The sequence below is a fragment of the Trichomonas vaginalis genome, chromosome II (genome assembly GCF_026262505.1).
Source record: "Trichomonas vaginalis G3 chromosome II, whole genome shotgun sequence".
In the NCBI taxonomy this organism is placed as follows: Eukaryota; Parabasalia; order Trichomonadida; family Trichomonadidae; genus Trichomonas; species Trichomonas vaginalis.
Genome location: NC_067204.1, coordinates 22,599,524 through 22,620,389, shown reverse-complemented (window position 1 = coordinate 22,620,389; position 20,866 = coordinate 22,599,524). Strand labels below are relative to the sequence as shown.

At 32.5% G+C, this 20,866-nt stretch overlaps 8 protein-coding genes across 8 annotated transcripts, besides 2 other annotated features; 4 read left to right on the top strand and 4 right to left on the bottom strand.

Moving 5' to 3' along the window:
* Positions 1–1,228: part of a mobile genetic element that runs on past the window's edge.
* TVAGG3_0591740 (uncharacterized protein) lies at positions 25–1,161 on the bottom strand (the record flags this gene model as incomplete). Its single annotated transcript, XM_051239507.1, has 1 exon — positions 25–1,161. The coding sequence occupies one exon, from the start codon at positions 1,159–1,161 to the stop codon at positions 25–27; it is 1,137 nt and encodes a 378-aa protein (XP_051097331.1).
* Positions 1,229–1,590: 362 nt separating the features above from the next.
* TVAGG3_0591720 (glycoprotein 38 family) lies at positions 1,591–2,403 on the top strand (the record flags this gene model as incomplete). Its single annotated transcript, XM_001329498.1, has 1 exon — positions 1,591–2,403. One exon carries the CDS (start codon positions 1,591–1,593, stop codon positions 2,401–2,403), a length of 813 nt encoding a protein of 270 aa, XP_001329533.1.
* An 868-nt stretch (positions 2,404–3,271) lies between these two features.
* Positions 3,272–4,023: a mobile genetic element.
* Positions 4,024–4,682: 659 nt separating this feature from the next.
* Positions 4,683–5,870, top strand: TVAGG3_0591700 (uncharacterized protein; the record flags this gene model as incomplete). The annotated part of the gene is made up of 1 exon (XM_001329497.1): positions 4,683–5,870. The coding sequence occupies one exon, from the start codon at positions 4,683–4,685 to the stop codon at positions 5,868–5,870; it is 1,188 nt and encodes a 395-aa protein (XP_001329532.1).
* A 441-nt stretch (positions 5,871–6,311) lies between these two features.
* Positions 6,312–12,471, bottom strand: TVAGG3_0591690 (E3 ubiquitin-protein ligase ubr4 family; the record flags this gene model as incomplete). The annotated part of the gene is made up of 1 exon (XM_001329496.1): positions 6,345–12,449. One exon carries the CDS (start codon positions 12,447–12,449, stop codon positions 6,345–6,347), a length of 6,105 nt encoding a protein of 2,034 aa, XP_001329531.1.
* Positions 12,472–13,043: 572 nt separating this feature from the next.
* TVAGG3_0591680 (armadillo (ARM) repeat-containing protein family) lies at positions 13,044–15,909 on the top strand (the record flags this gene model as incomplete). The annotated part of the gene is made up of 1 exon (XM_001329495.1): positions 13,044–15,551. One exon carries the CDS (start codon positions 13,044–13,046, stop codon positions 15,549–15,551), a length of 2,508 nt encoding a protein of 835 aa, XP_001329530.1.
* A 409-nt stretch (positions 15,910–16,318) lies between these two features.
* Positions 16,319–17,149, top strand: TVAGG3_0591670 (uncharacterized protein; the record flags this gene model as incomplete). The annotated part of the gene is made up of 1 exon (XM_001329494.1): positions 16,329–17,138. One exon carries the CDS (start codon positions 16,329–16,331, stop codon positions 17,136–17,138), a length of 810 nt encoding a protein of 269 aa, XP_001329529.1.
* A 220-nt stretch (positions 17,150–17,369) lies between these two features.
* TVAGG3_0591660 (microtubule binding) lies at positions 17,370–18,378 on the bottom strand (the record flags this gene model as incomplete). The annotated part of the gene is made up of 1 exon (XM_001329493.1): positions 17,415–18,371. One exon carries the CDS (start codon positions 18,369–18,371, stop codon positions 17,415–17,417), a length of 957 nt encoding a protein of 318 aa, XP_001329528.1.
* Positions 18,379–18,823: 445 nt separating this feature from the next.
* On the bottom strand, positions 18,824–20,469 carry TVAGG3_0591650 (proteasome regulatory particle assembly; the record flags this gene model as incomplete). The annotated part of the gene is made up of 1 exon (XM_001329492.1): positions 19,255–20,469. One exon carries the CDS (start codon positions 20,467–20,469, stop codon positions 19,255–19,257), a length of 1,215 nt encoding a protein of 404 aa, XP_001329527.1.
* Between the last annotated feature and the right edge of the window lie 397 nt (positions 20,470–20,866).

Below are 20,866 nucleotides of genomic sequence, written 5' to 3'. Positions count from 1 at the left end.
GTCCGAGACTCAGAGAGTCCAGGGCTAAAGCCCATAAAATGAATTAAGAACACATAAATTTTTATCATCTGCGACGTGACGAATACATTTTAATTTACTCAAGAATGCGTACCCTGATACATTAAATCTAATTCCTGTCTTATTTAATTTCACAACTTTGAAAAGGAATGTATGAATAGCTATAAAATGATGAGAAGATGTTTTATGGGTTGCTTCCATTTTTTCTGAAATAAATGAATAAATATAATGTTTATAAGTTTTCATATCTTTTATGTTCTTAATAACGAATGGTATAGACCTTTCAACTTCGTCTTCCTTCGGTGCTGTTCTTTCATATGAAACATTATTGGTATCTTCAATAATGAAACCACAATCGCATAAAATTTTATATGTACCAATTGTTTCTTTTGATATTTTATCTAACAAATCAAAAACTTTATCAACACCTGTACATTTATTTAAATAATAATTTGTGTAAATATCATGGTCTTCTTTCTTAATCGTATTTGTTGCATATGTTACATTTTTCAATGCTTTTTTGAATTTTTCAGAATCAAGAGGAGGTGAAAGTAATATACATGGATAATCTCCATCGTCAATAAACTGAAGCTTATGTTTATGAATAAATTTTGTGCCTTCTTCTGAAAGTGTTTCGTCAATATCACCATCTAATAAATTTTTAGTAGATTCCAAAAAGTAATTTTTATATCTTTCCTCATGTGATTTTTGAACTTCTGATTCTGAAGCTGGGATATTCATTAAACCCTCTACTTCATTCTCAGCATTTCTCAATTCCTTAATTTTTTCATCTATTTCATTTCTTAATTGTTCCAATTTCTCAATCTCATCGTTATAATATTCATCTTGTTTAATTTTTTCTTCAAAATATTCAGGAGGTGTTTCAAGGCTCTCTGAGCCCAGGTCCTCTGGACCATAAAGAGGAATATTCTTCTGTTTTTCAACTTTTTTGGGATATAAATATCTCATTATAGCCTTTTTAGTAATTGGCCCGTTATATTTAAATTCATTCAACAATCTGGAAAACTCTTTCACATTCTGCATATATGTTGGATAAGAACCGTCTCCAAAATTTTCTAAAATATTTTCTAATTCTGAATTAGTGAACTTTAAAGATTTCAATGAATTAGTTGTTATACTCATTTATTATAAAATAAAAAAATAAATTTAACTTAGTTTTAATTTTACGTAAGAAGTCAATTTTTTAAATCTTAATTTATTCAAAAACGTGAGAATAAAAACCGTAAGAATCATACATTTTTTACTTCATATGTTAAAAAAAATGATACAAAATCGTTCAATATTGTATGAATTCTTACGTTTACAAAAAAAGTCACACAACCCGTCCACATATACTACTATGAACAATGGCCTTCCAATGAATTTTCCCTTACAATCAGAGTAAGATATAATGAAAGATATGCATACAAATCAAAAGTTATCAAATTTGATAATTCGATCAAAAAACTCAAAATTGGAAGGAGTCAACTCAAAGGTGCAATATACGCTGCCACTGCAGGATATAAAGTTTTACTCCAGCATGGATCAACATCCGTTCAGGTTAAAGCAGAAATGGGAGGCAAGAATTATACATTATTAAAGAATAATGTTGTCGCGTTTGATTTCATCGAAGCTGGAAAATTATATTGCATTGGAAATGAAGAAATAACAGCTATTGTCTTTGATTTATCTGATTTTGAAGCAGATGATTATGTGTATATGACTGGTAATGTAAAATTATCGATTGGAACAACAAATGATTCACAATATAAATTCGATCCAACAAAGACACTTATAATTGTTGCCACAACATTTGATGGAAACGGTGATTTAACTCATTTCTCATCTAATGATTATGATGATGAAAAACTCAGCATTAAATACTACGACATTGAAGGAAACAATATAATTCCCTCGATGAAGGCTTTACAATCTTACGATAATTTCAATACCATAGAAATTAAATGTTCAGATCTAACATATCAATTTAATCTAAATTATGAAATAAAATCATCTTTGGATAAAGAAGCAATATTAATTAACTCAAAAGTTGGTTCCCATAAATTTGCATCTGATACCACAAATCCAGAACCAGGTCCTAACCCAGGACCAAATCCAGAACCAAAACCAAAACCAGGTCCTAACCCAGGACCAAATCCAGTTTCTAATCCAACACCTAAAGAAGATGAAATTACAGGCGGGAAAACAGGTGGTGGAAATGGGGGAAAGATTGCTGGCGCAATAATTGGTGTATTAATCGTCATTGCAATTGTCTGTGTTGTCATTTTCTTCGTAATGAAGAAGAGGAAGGCTTCTGAAGAAAAAGAGTCAAATGATGACCAAGTACATGAAGATACATCAATTGATGATGCAGTTGGAGTTTAAAATAAAAATTAAACTCAATAATGAATTAAAAAAATTATTAAAATAACTTTTTATTTCTATTTTTATTACTCTGAGAACTAAGGGTGCAATTACCACCATCTTACATTCTCTCAATTTTTTGGCAACCAAGTTTGATACCCCATTTTTCTAAGGTAAAGGTTAATATTTTTGGTTAGGAAAAAGTTCTTATAAATCATTATATCGTAAGTAATATAAATATTATACTTTTTTGTTATTACAATAAAGATAAGATCAACTATGTTAAAGATCAAAAAAATATAGAAAAATATGGTCAAAAAAAAATTCAATTTTACTAAGAGCGTATTTAAAAGGTTCAATTTTAAGAACTTTATGTAGTTTACTTCTTTCAAGCAGAATTAAACAGCATCTTAAAGTTATTCGTTGCAATTTGCGTGATTAATTGTGAATTTTTTGTTGTATATTTGTTATACATTAGTTTGTAGACAAATTCATCATGTTAATGTTTTCATCTCAATTTGTTTTTGCTTTGTTGATGATACATCAACTTATTGAGTTAATAGTTACAAACTTGTTTTATGAACAGCGGTAATATTTAGAGTGTTTTAATCATATCTATGCTTTCAGTTATTTGCATTACTTTTATAACTGAAGTATGTAAAATGACTTTTTCTCGAAACCAGTCTTCCAAAATATGCAACAATTAAAGATTAATTGCATTGCAGTGATTTACCATTTGAAAAATTCAAAGTATATAGCTATACAATATCCTTTATTAAGCTTTATATTTTGAAAGAAAAAAATGATTGGGTATATTCTTATTAAGTACAAATGATATCGATTTTAAATTGGATATGTCAATATATGTCAACATTGGTTCTGACATTAAGGGTGCCGGAAAGTGAAGTGAAAGCTATTATAAAAACAACACTTTTCAAACTCATAAAATCATTTTTATTTTGATTTGTTTATATGAGTATAAACCTTAATTGATGATGCATCATAGTATCATATTTGAACTATGTAAAATAGATGTTTAAGAATATAAGGTAATCAAAAGCACACAAAAATCATATAACATTTTTAAAATCTAGAAGGGAAAAAGTGCTTTTATCTCAACATGAGAGAATTGAAAATATAATTTGTTCACTAAAACTTTTAGTATAACTATTGAAATTTTGTGTTTAATGTATCTCATTGGCTTAAACACAATATTGGAGGACTAGATACAAATCTAATTAAACTTTGAATGAGACTATTTCGACTGGAAACCACTACCATTGAGTTTGTTCCCTAATGGTAATTAGCAGAATCTAGTGAGATGGTAGTGTAATCGGTCTTAGTTTTGAAGTTACCCACTGATTGCATCTCGACATTTTTTAACAAGTGCCAAATGTTTTCTGTAAAATATCTAGTATATTGTACCTAGATGTCATTTCTGCAGTATCAGCCCCTGCCATGGAAAAACCAGGGACTAGATAGGTCCGCAAGTTCGAAAATTGCGAAGCAGTTTTCTTCATCCTGGAAGTATCTAAGACCTCAATATCATAGAATTTAAAACCTTAGTATATACCCTACTAATATATGTTTCAATTTCATTAATATCATTACTACAAATGAAGTTATGAGCAATACTCGAAACCTTAACGTAATCACTAAGTACTAAACTACTATGCATGAAGAAAAACTTCAATCTCTCTCCACAAGTAAAGGAAGTGTGGCATTTTATATTACTGAGAAAAATCCGATTGAATTGTTCATCAATTACGTATTTTTTGATGACATCTTTGCAGAACACTGCACACATTGTTAATTTGTAAAATTGAAAATTTGATAATTTTTTATGAAAAAGAACCGTTGTATTTCATTTTGAATTGATTATGTTTTTGCTATTGTACCTGGCAGTATCTAAACAAAATATCTGTTCCACTGCGTCTAAAATTTATAACTTCAATAATGTGGCATATAAATTGAACATCAATGATAAATCTTTTTGCATTAAATTCGATTACCAAAATAATATTCCAAAAAATAACATTTTATCAATGAATTTTGCATCCCCATACAACTACACAATAGAAGTGTATGACTCAAACAACTCAGAAATCAAATTTAGCACAACAATTCGATCTTCGACAGTTATTCTAAATCAAACCAAAGGTTTTATTAAATTTACACCATCTGATACTACGTGTAATACCACTAAATCTATTGTTATGAAAAAAACAAAAATTACCTGAAATATCAGAAATACTTTATCAAAACAAAAATACATCAATATCAAGAGATATGCCCTTGAAATGAGTTCTGGTGTCAAAGTAGCGGTCATTATCATTGCAGTTTATGCTATTTGTGGACTCATTGCATTTATTATTTTTTGTATTGCTATTTCAAAGCATCCGGATAGAGCAATACGTTTTGGATGTCTATTTTATTGTTGCTATTCGCGATTCCCTGGATTTTTCAGTGCAGCATTTGATTATTATTATATTCAACAAGATCACGAAGCTGATTGTGCATATCCATTAGCACAATACATTCTTAGCTGTTGGATCTGTGAATGTTGTGGTTGCTGTGACTTAAAATGGCCTTTTTGCCCACATGAAAGAGCAATTTGTGATGATGTACTTATTCATTGTGATTATTGCTGTGGCTGCACTTGCAAATGTAAGGATGATGAACACTGCTGCAAGGAAGTATGTTGCTTCAGGATTTCCCATGATGAACACACTCGGTGTCGTTGTCTTCAATGCGATGAGTTCTGCCCATTATGCACAGAAGGTGAATATTGTTTTGAGTGTTTCTGTGCAATATTCTTCTTTATACCTTACATTCTATATTCATTGGCTGCATATCTTTTGTTCCCACTAACGCTATTGTGTGTTTCATGCGCTTCAGGCGGTAATGCAAACAAGAGGGAGAAATATTTCGAAGAAAATAAGGATAAAATAATAGAGGAAAGTGAAAAACGAAAAGCAGAGTATGCAAAAATGACTCCTGAAGAAGCTGCCAAAGCAAGGAAGGAGAGAAGGAGTCAACACAATCAACTAATAATGAAAAAACGACAGGAAAAATATGAAAAACAGCAGCGAAAGCTACAAGGTCAAACGCAACAGGCAGCCCCTCAAGATTTTAATCAAAATCAGCAACAACCTGGACAGTACTATATTCCTCCACAACAAAATGGTCAACAGCAGCCTGGTCAGCCTGCTCCTTATGGATATTATGCACCACCTCCTCAGCAACCTGGTCAGCCACCTCCTTATGGATATTATGTACCACCTCAACAACAACCTGGTCAGCAACCTGCTCCTAATGCTTATTACCAGCCTCCTCCACAGCAGGGAGCACCACCTGGTTATGCATATTATTATCAATATCCACAGCAACCAGGACAACAGCCCCCACAACAATATTTGCAAGCGCCTCAGCAGCCTCCTCAGCCACCACAGCAACCTCCGGAAAATAAAAATCCGGAATCAAAGTGATAGAAATCAAAATTAGCAATAAATTTTAATTTGAAAAATCGTAAAAGTGAACTTTCTACTGCTTTTCATCCTCTCAATTTTTTGACAATCACCAATGAATAAGCAAATAAAAAATTGAATCTGTGGAAATAGACTGTAATAAAAAATTTGAGCGTCATGCATCGACTTTAATTCAAAATGACTTTTAATTGAGGAAACTGCAGTTCATGAATTATAAAGTTTCTTATTCCAATAAACTATCCCACTTCCTGACATTCTCTATCTCAATTTTCTAAAGTAAAAAGTTAATATTTTTGGTCGGAAAAAGTTATTATAAATCAATATATAATGCATAACATGAGTATTATACTTTTTTTTTTTGTTATTCAAATAAAGATATATTGATAATATGAGAGTATATCATAAAGTGATAAGTGCACAATTAAATATTAGAAAAAAAAAGCAATTTTTATATAAAAAAATCTTATGATAATTTTATTTAGGTTGTACTTGCTTAGCTAACCATTCTTCAGGTGAATCACTTCCTGTGTTAATTCCTGCCATGAGAAGTGCAGCCTGGAGATTATCGACTTGCATAATTTCGTCTTCCATCTCTTCTCCGAATAAAATCCAGTCATTCTTTGTTTTCGCTGGTTCTTCAACAACTAATGTTCGAACATTCATTGCTGTCTTCTTCTTATCTTTGTTCGAAACAACTAATTCGCCACCATTGAAGACAGGATCGATTCCACTATCATTATACAACATTTCGAAAGCTCTTGAAATGAAGATAATGAAGATCAATGATGACTTTGCATCTTTGAAGTTGTTTGCTTCAGATTTAACCAACAAATTCTTTAACATTTTGATTTTAACTGCATTAAACTCTTCAGGATACAATGTCCACAATGCCAATGCTGCAGCATCTTCAGGATCTTGTCCAGTAGATAACAATCTCTCCATTTTCGACTCATATGATTTTGTGTCTTCTCCAAGAGCAATGAAACCAGCGTGAACTAAGAAAGGAATCAATGCAACAACATTTGGAACACTTCCACCACCATTTCCAAACGAAATGTTCGTATTTGTGGCGAAATTCTTTATATGAGTTGTTACATCGAACCAAACTTGTCTGAAAACATCGCTCGTATTTGTTTCATCTCTTACGTAACAATTGAGTTTTGACAAGTAATCACTGTCTGTCTGTGAAGGTCCTTGTAATGGGAACATCGCGTTACATGGTCTTTCGCAGTTTCTGACCATTGCTGCTTCCCATTCGTTCAATCCTTGTCTTCCTCTTGTGTCTTTCGTTTTCGCTTTCATGTGGCAGTTTTTATGGACCAAAACGAAATGAGTTGCAGTGTTTGCGTAATCACCAATCTTATTGGAGTAGACGTAGAGAGATAATGGTTCATCAGGTCTTTCTTCGAATCCTTCCTTGCAAATTACGCATCCCCATTCGGAATCATCTCCTAAATCATTGAGCATTTTGAGGAAATCGTTGTTTAATCCCTCATTTGCTTTTGCGATTGCGATTTCTCTGTCTTTTTGGGCTTTGTCTTTCGCTTCTTGTTCGAGTTTCGCTTTGATGTTTGATATAATGTCTTTAATTGTTGATGGATCTTCTGTTGCATTCAACAAGACATTATTTGCGAATTCGCCAATGTTAGTTGTAGAAGCGACTCCTGAAAGAGAAATGAGGAAGTAGATTCTCTGGCAGTCATTAACAATAAACTCTGATTGCGCTGTATCATATCCTCTGACTAGACCGGCTAGCATCTTAAGAGAACTTGGAACTCCGTCGCATTTAACTCCTTCTTGCCATTCCGGAGAAGTGACACTTTTATCGGCGGGGAACTTCCCCATTAAATAATTGAATGCTTCATCGACCAATTTGTGTTTCATGAGCAAACTACGGACTTCGTTTCCTTCTGTTGTTGTAGGAATTGCTAATGTGAATTCGGCAAATCCATTCAACATGAAAAGAGATTCTGGCTTATCAAACAAATTGATGTTTTCGTCTTCTTTGTGTTTGATTCTCTCCATGAATTTGTTAAGTGTCTTCTCCATAATTTGCTTGGATTTAGAAGCCAAAGATGGAACTAATGAAAGCAAAGGAGAAACCAATTTGTTGTTGTTCCTTACAAGATCACTTTCAAGAGCATTGAAGATGAAATCAATCTTTGATTCTGGATTGGAAAATTCTTCAGTTTCATTTGTCAATTTTTGTAAAATTTCCAAAATTGAATTGAACAAATCGCAATAATTTGTTTTGACGATTTTATCCAGCATGCTAAACAACTTATCAACTCCATTCAACTTCAACAAAGCAGCTCTGTTGCTTGGAACATAAACAAAGGCTGTCAATAATTTGGCCAATGATTCTAAAGATTTGAATGGTAAAGAAATTTGTGTAGCATCAATTAATTGAGATAAACCGCCGGATTCAATCAAAGCAGTTGTGTAAGAGTATTTTGTAGCTGGGTCTTCTTCGTTTTCTTCTGATCTTGGGAATGAAGTTATCATTGGTTCTGTTGCTTCACCAGACAAACCTTGTATTCTGCAAATGACGACCATTGGAGAGTTATCTTCGTGGTTTTGGAGCCAAACTTTGTTGTAAACATCTTCAATTTCCAAATCCAAAGAAATAATGTTGTTGTTAACCAATAATTCCATTCCGTGGTCATCTTCTATAACTCCTGGCATTCCTAAGTCAGTGCAGATCTTGTTCTTTATGTGTCTCATGAGCGTACCGATCTTTGCCGACATAACAGGTGAAGAAGGAAGTCTTCCAGGAAGGAAATCTTCGTGTGGAGGGAACTTTTTAGTAACAACTGGACAATTCTTCGCAATTTTCGGTGGAAAAACAATGTTACATAATTCTCTAATAGCTACTTCTGGACATAAATTAACACATTGTGCAGCAGCTTTCATCATTAGTTTAGGACCGTTTTCGTTGTTGCTCTTTATTTCTTCTATTTCTTCGTTTTGTTTCTCTGGAGAAGGAGGTGGAGATGGCTCTGCTTGTATTGGTTGTGTTGTGTTGTCTTGTTCATCGTCAATGTCGCCGTAATCATCGTAATGATCTGAATAATTGTCTTCGTCTGGATTGATGTCTTCCATTGATTGTGTGGCAGAATTTGACACTGTAAAGTTCTCAAAAGTTTGATTTTGAATGTCAGAAATATCATCATTTTTATCTAAACTGAATTCCTTTGACATCATAAGCATTGCGAATTCCTTAAGAGAGTTCAGAGAGTCATCCAAGTGCTTTGATCTCTGTACAATCAAACTGCGGAGTTTGAAATAAGAAACAATCAATTTTTCTGCAATTTCCGGTTTTTTAATGATGATAAATCTGGAAATTACTTGGTTCCTCGTGAAACAAAGGATCAAATTAGTAATCTGTTTGATGCCAATACCAACATTTAAGTCTAAAACTAATTCACCTTCAGTTTTGACGGTTTTGTCAACTTCATTTTCCAAAAAGTGACAAATTGTTGTGAAGAAACCATCATGGAAAGCTTTGTACTTGATCTGCTTGTCTGTGTTCAATATCTCTTGGAGAAGATTATAAAGTTCAATCTGCTGTTCACTGAAATATTTGAATTCTCTCAAAATTTTCAATGAGTTCTCATAAATTTTGAGTTTAATTTCATGTGAAATTTCTGAAGTGTCTTTTAATAAGCAGCTGAAGATTTGGCGGACAGACTGGTTTGTGCATTCAACCAATAACACTTTCATTAGTTTTTCATCGAACAAATCCAAGCAAAGTGTATAATTTCTTTTGAGATTGATTTTTGACGAAAATTCCTTCAAAATCTTGTATTTCAAGTATTTCTCTTTCTGTCTGATAATCAATGGTGACTTGCAGATGGATTCAAAGATTGGTTGAAATACAAGTGAAGTGAAAGAAGGAGATGAAGTCAAAAATTCAAAACAATAATTCAAACAGTTAACTAAAGTTTCTAATCTCTGTTGTTTGTATCCATCATCAATTTCCTGTAGAGAACAAACTAAATTAACTAACGCTGGACTTGGATTTGGAAGATTTTGTTTGAAAAGTGACAAAATGTTATTTGTCAGATTTATATTAATTTTACAATAATTTGTCAAACTCTTGATTGAAGTCGATCCAAACAAAGGATCATCAGAGAAAGAAATGAGCAATTTCGGTATTTCAACTTGCTGCAATATAGTTTCTGGTAAAGTGGTCAGTTCACCTAAGAAGTGAAGTGAATTAAGAAGATAAGTTTTTCTGCAATTATAACAAGAATTAAAATCAGCATGCGACAAACTATTTGTTATTCTATTCTTATATTTTCCAACAGCACTTCTTATAGAGCAAACATGTTGTACAACTTGTGTCAACTGGTTGAAAAGATTTCGGCACTTTTCATTATACAAATCTTGCAATTTATTTGTTTTTTCTGACACTGTCAAATTATTTGTTGGTGAAATAACATTATCAATATCTTTCTTGTAATTGGATAACTGGCTGAAGTATTTATGTGCTTCAGCGAGTAGTTCGTCAGCTTTTGACAAACTCGTGTCGCACTCATTTTCATTAGAAATGTGAGTGTGAGAGAAAGATCTTATTGCTGTAACATGTGTTTCGAAATTACAATATGGACTTGATCCGCATTCAGCGCAAAGGAAACCATCCAAATGTTCATAGTTTGTGTATCTGCAATCCCTGCATTGATAAATGTTTTCATGACAGTTTGGACATAATCCGGACCTTGGATCTGGTTTTCCATTATGACAAAGTGGACATGAAAGTCTTTGTCCTTCTGCTTCTTCCCAAAATTCTGTATAATGGAATTGAATACACGTGGCAAATAAACTCAAAGGAAAATCAACTTTCGCTGTATTAGAATCCCTTTCGAATTCTAAATCACAGACATGTGACCATTGTGGTTTCTTCGATTTCAGTTCATTTGGATCATTCAATTCTTGTGAACTGACATAGACTTCAACAATTCGAGGTAATCTCGTTGTTTTCTTCGCGTAAAAATTCAAATCAATACTTTGTAAAATTAACGGTGTATTGAATTTGACAAATAATTGGTCGTGTGAGAATTTGATGAATTCTCTGATGTCTGATAACATATATCTTGTTGCTTTGATCTCTGGATTGTTGCAGATCATACATGGTCGAGTATCTAAATATGATGCTGGGAAATCTATGTATTGGGAGATCTGCGAGTAAAGGAATGAATTGGGAAGCTTCTTCAAAGAATTGGTTTCGCAAACTATTGAATTTTGGATTGATTTAATTAAATCAGCAGATTTGTCGCCAAGTTTAGGAACTAACTCTTTCAGGAAGGAGAAAAATGTTTCACTATGAGATCCGCAGTTAGAAACTTCGGGAAGAATCTTCGGAATTTCGGATATAATTTCTTCATAATTTAATAAGAGCAATTTGCTGGATTCGTCTCTCAGAACAGGAAGAGATGATGATATAAGCAACTGTAGTAGGAATAATATCAAATCATGAGTTAATTTCACTTCACCGATTCTTAATAAAGTAACTGTTGCAACAATGAAGTCCTGGTTGTATCCGCTGGTAGCTATGGAACATAGTATTGTTGATAGTTCGGAATTTTCGTGTAAATAGTTCACCCAATTTTGAGGTCTGATAATTGAGATGTCGTTGAGGCCTTTGAGCTGCTTGGAGAGGGTTATGGAGTCTGAATATGATAAAGAAACAGAGAATTTGTTCGATGTCTTGTAAAGTTCTTCGATAATTTTGACAAGTGAAGAATAACATATTTGGTCTGAGAATTTGAACGCGGCATCTTCATTTCCTTTGAAAAGAAGTATAAGAGCGGCTTCCCCGGCTTGTTTCGTAACTCCACTGACAGCAAAAGGTTGAATTAGGTTTTTGAACTCAGAAAGATTGGATGGTAATGCAACAGGAAGTATTCTGATGAGGACACGAAGAACAGAAGCTGAGAGAAGAGTCTTCATATCTTGAAAAACATTGAGTGGAGAAATAAATTCCAAACTCAAAGGTAAACAGAAGGCAAAAATGTTCGGTTCTGAAAAATCAGCTGTAGCAATAGTCTTTTCTGTATCAGAAACGATCTCGAGTTGGAATAATTTAAATAATAATTGAAAAGCATGGTCTGAAACGAAATTATGAGGGAAAAACTTCTTGTCTAGCTTGTCAAGAATGTGAGCGGCGACACTAAGTATTCCACAAATGAAAGGTAAAACAAATGGCTTAGAATAATCTGACTTTTCGATATAAAATAAAAATTGAGTGAATAAATATTCGATTCTACCTACTTCTAGTTCTAAATCTGTTGTAAGCTGTTTGACTGAAAGCGAATAAATTAAATATAGCCATTTATAAGAAGAAAGTGGACTTATTTTCTCTTCTTCATATGGCATTGTGCCGTTAAGTGGTGCAAGAGAGATAATATCTTGAAAGGCTATAAGAGAATATTGAGGATTTAAATTATTTGAATGAAATAAAGAATTTGCAAGCTTATAGAATCCTTCATTTTTGTCCCCGCTGATCATATCAAGGAGTTTTTGTATCCTTGGGACTTTGCTTTCAGGATTCGGCTTTAAAGCTATAAATTTCAACATCTTATAAAAATTTTGAAAAAAAAATTTTTAGTGGCAAGATTTTTTCAATAATCTATCGGCGTGAAGTTAAATTTTTTTGATATTCTGATTGTCATCATAAATATTGGTTTATCAAAATGCAGTCTTTCATTACAGGTACTTTCATGATGCATGCGAATGATAATAAAGAATTACAAACAAGCCAAAAATGATCTTATATAAAAATCTGAGATTTTTTTTATGAGTGAGAACTAAGGTGTGTATGAAACCCTAGAGGTTAGTGAGTGTGTAGAACCTAAAAAAACTTATGAACATAGATATGATCAATAAACTTCTTTGATGATACTATTATAAGGCTAACTGTCGATTAATTATTATACTATAGCAATATGTGAAGCCATGAAGAGGAAATCTATGGTTTTATGAGTGATTCGAAATCTAAATTCCAGTGAAAAAATCCAAAATAAGAATTTTTGAAACTGTAAAAATTCATTTTATGGTATGTTGATATATGTTACATGATTTTCAACGATACAAATTACGATAATTTAAGGTGTTGATTATTTTTCTTTGAAAATAATGAGAAAAAAAAATCGATTTTTTTTTCAAAGAAAAATGGATGCCGCCTTAATAGAACAGTTAATTAATAAGATAAACGACCCTGAAGTCAAAACAGATGAACGCAATGAGGCGCTAGAAATCCTTTATCATTGGGGCGAGCAGCAAAATTGTTTAGAGGTTGCATTACAATTCATTATTGAGTACAAAAAACATAGTACGAATGTTGTTATTACTTCCCTTATGCTAACAAAATCGAAAGTCCAAGATAGTTGGAGATATTTCACTCAAGATATGGTTCAATCTTTTGTTTCAATTTTATTTCAATTCCTTGAAGAAAATAAGGCGAAAAGAGATGATATTGCGTACAGATATGCATTACTTAATTTAATTGATGTATCAATTTTATCGGACGACCCGAATCTTTCGATGCCGACATTTATGGAAAACAACTTTCCACAAGACTTCTATCTCGACTTTCTCATATTATATCTCGAAGAAAATGCAAGTCCTTTTACTAAAAAGTATCTGGAAAACATGACTCCTTCAAGATTAATGTTACTCGAAGTCTGCCCAAGGGTTTTATACGAGCAGCCAACATCCCTTCAATGGCTGAAAGTGTTTCAGCTCTTACTCCAATACATGGATAACTTTGAAGGTTATGATTGGGTTTTTGAACGCTTTTATCAAACTTTTAACAATTTCAATCAAATCAAAATCGTCATAGATATTATTGTACTATGCTTTTCTTACAATAACGATAGAGATCCAGAATTTTATTTCCAACTTTACGAATTATTTATACGATTATCGCAGCATTTACGAGGTGACATCGAAGATGATGATGTATGCAGTCAGTTGATGCTCCTTTGGGGCGGAGTTTTGCAAGCAGAAACGAATTTCCTACAAACACAAGAATTTTACGAAATTCTATCGGCAATGCTTGAAGAATTTGCATTATTCCTTGAATCTGCCCCTCTCGACAACGAATGCTGGCCGAAATTACTCTTTAATTTGTCAAGATTTATCCAAGCATTTACAGACGAGCATTTCAACAAAGATGTCCTCGAATTTATCTTTGTTGAAGTCATTAAGCTGCTCGATCGCGATCTTCCGCCCATCGAAGACATGTCTGCCGTATTAAAAGAGATTTGGAACGCAAAACCTTCCACAGATGACAATTCGCAGGCCAAGGAAGATGAATCCAGCCAAATTATGAGGGAATCCCTTAATTCCGCCCTTAATCAGATGTTAAATAATCCAACAAATGGACTTTTCAGCGCCGTAGCCCATCTTTGGAAAGCTATGAAGGATGATGATACGAGTTTACAGTATAAGAACCAACTTGGAAACCTCTCCTGCACAGCTTTGCTTCAATTGGACGAATATCCTCCTTCAACACTATTTTTCATCCAAAGAGTTGGCAGAAAATTCCCAGAATACGCAGAACAGTTCTTCAAAATCATTATTGATAACTTTGACTCAGATGAAGATTTTTATTCCCACAAAGTTCTCTTTAAACACATTATCCGTAACCTAGATAACCCTCCTGAGATAGAACAATCTGTTTTCTCCTATCTCACCGAGAAGAAATGCGATCCTTTCGAAATTTACGAAGGAGATTCAACAAAAATCGACTTTTACCCACTTGCTTCCATCATTTCCTTGCTTTCATTGTATCAGTCCGATGATGTAGGTACAGGTGTTCACTCCATCATCATTGAAGCCATTCAAAAAGCTGTTGATACAGATTCTCCTAAGAATTTCATAGAAGTTATGGCCATTTTGTACGAAATCGCAAAGAACCTGAGGAAAATCAAGGTAAACGAGTGGTTTAAGTCGTTTTTGATGCAAATAATTGAAGATGCCAGAGCAATAATCGGCAAAAACTTCTACGATCAGTCCGAAATCCTGCAAACATTGTATGTAGAACTTATACGAGCCATCACTGTCTTCCTGGACATCAGCCAACTCGCTGCGCAATATCTTGATAATGTTATTCGCAGTAACTCCTTTTATCCTTTTCATTTGTGCCTTACTCCTATCATACAGCGGTATTTACCTATCGAAAGCCTCTCCCAATTGATTGCTTCGATAAATCCAAATGATTCCGAAGGCCAAAAAGCGGCGTACGAGTTTGCTTTGATCCTAAAAGATCACCCTATCCTATGGTTCTCAACTCCCCCGGAGCTGATCCTAGAAATGCTCACCGCAAACTACTCAGAAAGAGCAACCCAAGATACTCCTTATTACGTGGCCATAGCAATTGATAAACGTATTCAAATGACTCCTCCGATAGATCCGGACTTTTTGAGAGCAGCAATTGTCTCATTATGTGTCGGACTTTACAATATCTACCAGGATGTCAACCTTTCGAAGATGGCATCGTTCTTACAGATAATCTGCAAGGCTATTGGTATCGAAGAAGCAAGGAATATAATGATCAACGCATTCGGAAATAATTTGAACATTCAAATTCAAAAATTTATCGAAGCTGTTTGCTCCGATCAAAAGATTGATTATACTATCCTTTATGAAGCATTCCAGAAATCTTCAGATATGTAATTTTGTATTTTATTTTTAATTTTAATTTTTTTCCTCTTTATTTTTTTATCTTTTCTTGTTTATATTTAATTGCATAAATGATTGCTATATTTATGATATTTGATTTTATATATAATCACTTCAAATTCATAGCTGAAGGAAATTTACCTCGCTTTCAAAGAAAAACTACCTATTAAGAAGAAACAATGCATTTATTTTAGTTGCAACATTTATCCAGATAACGCTTCAACTTCACAATCTAATTTAATAATTTAAGTTTCTCAATGAAAGTCGTGTTGTTTTAAACATTCTTATTGTGTCATGTTATATCGACAAACTCAATCAAAATTCATAAATAATTTCATGTCGTTCTGTTCTTCATATATTATGGATAGACAGTTCTTCATTAGTCTGTACAAAATAATAGTAAAGAAACATTTGAACTTCTTATTTGGCATGGTGTAAATATAATTGGGGAAAAAATATTAAGGTAGAAAATCCGCTCTTCATTTTGCAGCAACAAATAATTATCAGGAGCCTAGTGAAATTCTTATTATACATTGTTCAAATATCAGTCAAAAAGATAAATATGGAAAAACTGCTCTTCATATTGCAGCATATATTTGCAAATATCATTGAAAATCAAAGAAAACCTTTTAAAATGTACATATTGAGCTGTAGATGACACTATTATAATTCCCAAATCAATAATGTGATATTAACAAAATATGGGTAGTGAAAGCTCTTTCATTTGGTAAAATCAAAAGCTTTTGTTGTCACTTTTTGATTCTTAATCTCATGCTTTCAGATTTCAGTTTTCTCACATTCTTTGCTGTCATAATTCTGATTGCATTATTATTGAGATTCTTTGTCAGTACATTTAATTATTTCTTCCCCAAGACTCCATTCTTCACAGAACAATACGAAGCGTTTAATAACGTTAAAGAGCAGGCAATTTACCAAGAGCCTAGTGAAAAGATATTTGTTACTGTTCTTTATCAATCACCCGATACAGTACTTCAATTAGAAAAGCAATTAAATTATATTCTTCATCACCTTCAAAAGGCCTTAAGTACTTGGGAAAAATTTGAAGTAATTTGTTTCATCGAGGAATCCCAAAAAGATTTCTTGACTATTATTGATAAATTACGTCAAAAATATCCAAATACGATCCGATTATACCATTCCAAGCCAAATCCATATACTAAATTTATTTTAGGTGGAATGAGAGCTTGTGGAAAGATGGTTATCGACCAATCTTATGTCGGCCAAGTCGATGGTTTACCAAGACATCAAGTTTCTTACGTTAAGTTCTTTTATCCAAAAGTTTCCAAGCAACCACCATTCTTTAACAGTCGAAACTACATTTTCCCTGTTGCAGCATCAAAAGATATTGTAATGGGTGTTTTTTCCCATCTTCATTTAATCGATTTCGGAGCTTCAGCCGAAATTCTTGAATTATGCGCGAGATACGGTATTGATCCGGAAATTGATGCAAGCAGAATCCGAAAGAAAGTTCTTTTCTTCGATTCTGTTATCAGAAATTTCGAAAAACCATTAGTCAAGACCCTCTACAGAATCGGATACTGGACTATTAAACTTGACTAACAGATCCGAAATCTCAACTTTATATCATATAATTTTTTTATGTATGTACAATATAAGTTTAAACTGTTATTTATTTGCTAGTTTGTAAAAAACTATTAATATTTCATCTTAATTTTATTTATTTTTTTTATATTTAATATAAAAAAAATAATACAAGAAAACTCTTATCAAAAAGATTGACTCTTCTTTCTACAGTTATTATTGCATATTCAGTCTTTTAAATATCGATAATTCTCATATATTTTTTTTTAATTTGTAACAGAAAAGTAATATAGTTTATTCTTCTTCCTCACCATTGGCATCTGGTTGGACGAATCCATGTTCTTCATCAGTTTCATACATAATTTCAAGAATCTTCTTGACCATATCATCGCTTTCATTAACTTGGCAGAATTCCTCAATTCTTCTGAGTTTTCCATAGTAGAAATCTCTTTCTTGTGTAAGTTGATCTATTTCTTCACGCATTTCATTAACTTGTGACTTCATTTGCTTCAATTCTGCATTTCCTGCTGTGGATGTAGATTTTGGAGCAGCAGCGGTTGTAGTTGTTGTAGTCTTCTTTGTAGCTGCTGCCGCTGCAGGTTTTGTTGTGCCTTTAACTGGAAGTTTCTTTGTTGATTTTTGATAAAGTTCTGAATGAAGATTTGCAGATGCTGCATTAGGAATAGCTCCAACTGGTAAGTTTCCACCGTTTCCGTAGTTTTGTGGAACATTTGCTTCATTCAATATGCATGTTGGAGCAACACCAGCAACTGGTCTTGTTCTTTTTGCCATACCTGCTGGTTTAACAGCATTAGCTTGACCTATCTTAACTTGACCTGTTGGCTCTTTGCACTTGAAATGCTTACGCCTGGCGACTGCATCATATTCATCGTGTGGGCCTGTCTGTAAGTAGTAGCCATGGATCCATTGGAACAATTCCAAAGCAGCCATATACTTTCCTTTAACTAACGTAACAACATCGATGTATTGCTGAATATCATTCTTGTGAAAAGCATCTTGCAAAACTTTATAGTTAGAAGTCATATCATCTGGGCTATAAGCGTCGAATTTAACACGACCTAGTGCTACAGTTCCTGGGTGAATAGCATCAATTACTTGACAAAATGCTGCTCCATTAGAAGTGTCTTCGACTTTTGTGTAGTTAATTTTAAGCAAATCATTAATCCATGCGAGTAGTTCTCCTCTTCCTACAAAGTAGGCACCACTCATCATACCAAGAGGCTTAGACATATTTTATGATAATTATTTGTCACATTTACGTTTATTAATTTTTATTCGCATATTGAATTTTCCATTTTTCTTCTTATTAGTATTATCTATAAAAATATGCGGATAAAAGAATAAAGTTGACGATAGAAGATTTTTTCAAAATTGAATTCAATAAAAAAATTCATAATCTTCAACAATCTTCTTTAATCAGATACGTTGGAATTGCAACAAATGAGATAAAATTTCTAATCCATTTTAAATTGTTAGATTTCGGCACTTGAATAAAATTTTTAATAATTATTAACCCATTTTAATAGCCATATTTCACTAGAAATGCATTTTGCATTGTATTTAAACCGATTTCGATATATGAAGTAATGTTTATTCTATATTTCAATGGATGAAATTTAGAATCAGAAACCTAAACCATATTCAATTAAATATAAATTTTATTTTACACATATTATTAAATACTGCATTCCAAAAGTCAGACTCTAGACAAATCAGGTCGACAACGAAAAGTGCGGAAATTATATTTGTAAACTTTCTGACACTAAAAAATTTTGGCTTTTCAAAGTTTTGGAAATTGTGGTTTTTGTGTCAGAAAGCACTCAATTTTCCTCTCAAACGATGGGTACTTCGAAACTCGAAAAACAGCTATGCAACTTGGGCCAAAAGCTTTTATTCCTGAAGTACTTAATTAGCATGCAATTAAAACTTCAAAGTTCAAAGCAAAGACCAAAATACAAATCACAATTTTGACTTTGCAACAGTCTAAACTTAAACAAAGTAGCTATTTCAAACGCAGAATCATTAGTTCTTGTAACTATCAAACAATTTTCTCTATTTTCCTTTTTAATCCTCGTAGTGCCCCCTTAAACAATAAGCATCTTATATAGAAATACTAATCCTTTAAACCATGTGAAATAAGAAGTTCGGCTGTTTTTTTACAATTATAACGTGCTGCAAAATGAAGAGCGGTTTTTCCATAATTATCTCTTTCATTGATATTTATACCATGTGAAATAAGAAGTTCAGCTGTTTCTTTACTATTGTGACTTGCTGCCAAATGAAGAGTGGTTTGTCCGTATTTATCTTTTTCATTGATATTTATACCATGTGAAATAAGAAGTTTGGCTGTTTCTTTGCTATTAAATAGAGCCGCAATATGAAGAGCAGTTTTTCCATTTTGATATTTTTCATTGATATTCACACCATGTGAAAGGAAGTATTCGAGTAATGATGGAATATTGAGCCTTGCGGAATAAAGAAAGCATTTGTTAACATCATTAGTTTGATCAAAATAAACTAAAAATGATTCCAGATTATTATACCATTCACAATAATTTAAATTGATCTCTAAATTGTATTCATTCAACAAGAATGTAACAAAATCAATGTTGTGTGAAATGAATGCATGTTTCATGCATTCTTGATTTGGTTTTTGAAATTTCAAACATTTACTCATGATCTCTGGATTTCCGCCTAAAAATGATAATTCTAGACATGTTTCAGTTATTTCTGAGTTAAATTTCGTTCTCAATAACTTGAAACAATCAACGGCTCCATGGTAACAACATAATTCAAGTAATGAATATCCTCCACAATAATCTGGATATAAATAGCAATTAAGTTTTTGATCTTTATCAAATCCTTCGATTTCGGTGAAGAAGATGAATCTTTCTAAGTCATTATACATAATTGCTCGGTAAATTGTATCTTCGAAATGGATATTCAGATTTTCAAATTCAAATGTTTCGAAATCGTCCCATTTGTTTAATTTAATTCCATATTCTTTATAAAATAAGTATCCAATTTCTAATAGAACATAGATTTCCTCGTTTACTTGATAATCATCATATATGAGTTTAGCAAGAGATAAATAAGTCTTTGTATAGCGATTATTAAACTGAATGATACATAAAATGTCATTTATAATAGTATGAGGAAGACGTTCCTTTGAATCAATCAATTCTGTTTTGAGAATTTTGTAAATCTTGTTTATTTCTTCTTCTTTTTCAGTTTTCAGCTGATACAATGCATTATATGAATCGATATAGTATTTACACATACTTCGCAATTCAATGTACTTATTTGGGTGAGTGTCTTGATCAGACATTAATAATTTTTTATAAAGATACGATTCAATTTTATCATTTAAAACATCTTTAAAATTCATTTGGAAAAATAAAAGCTACATTATATCTGTGAGAAAACACTGATCACAAAGATTTCGGATTTCATTTATGTATTTTGATTAAGTTTGTAGATACGAAATAACACAATAACAACATGAATGTCTAAATCAATAATATTTTCATCCAGATAATTATGTTAAAAGCGTAATTTGCTAAGTTAAACTTATATATATATATTTCCTCAAGGTTCTTTCAATTTCATTGGATACGAGGAATATCAAACAAGCAGTCCAGCACTTCGAAAGGATTTATAAAATTATTGCATATTTTTTCAATTGCAAGACATTTTTTCTTAATGAATAACATAGTGATACCCTA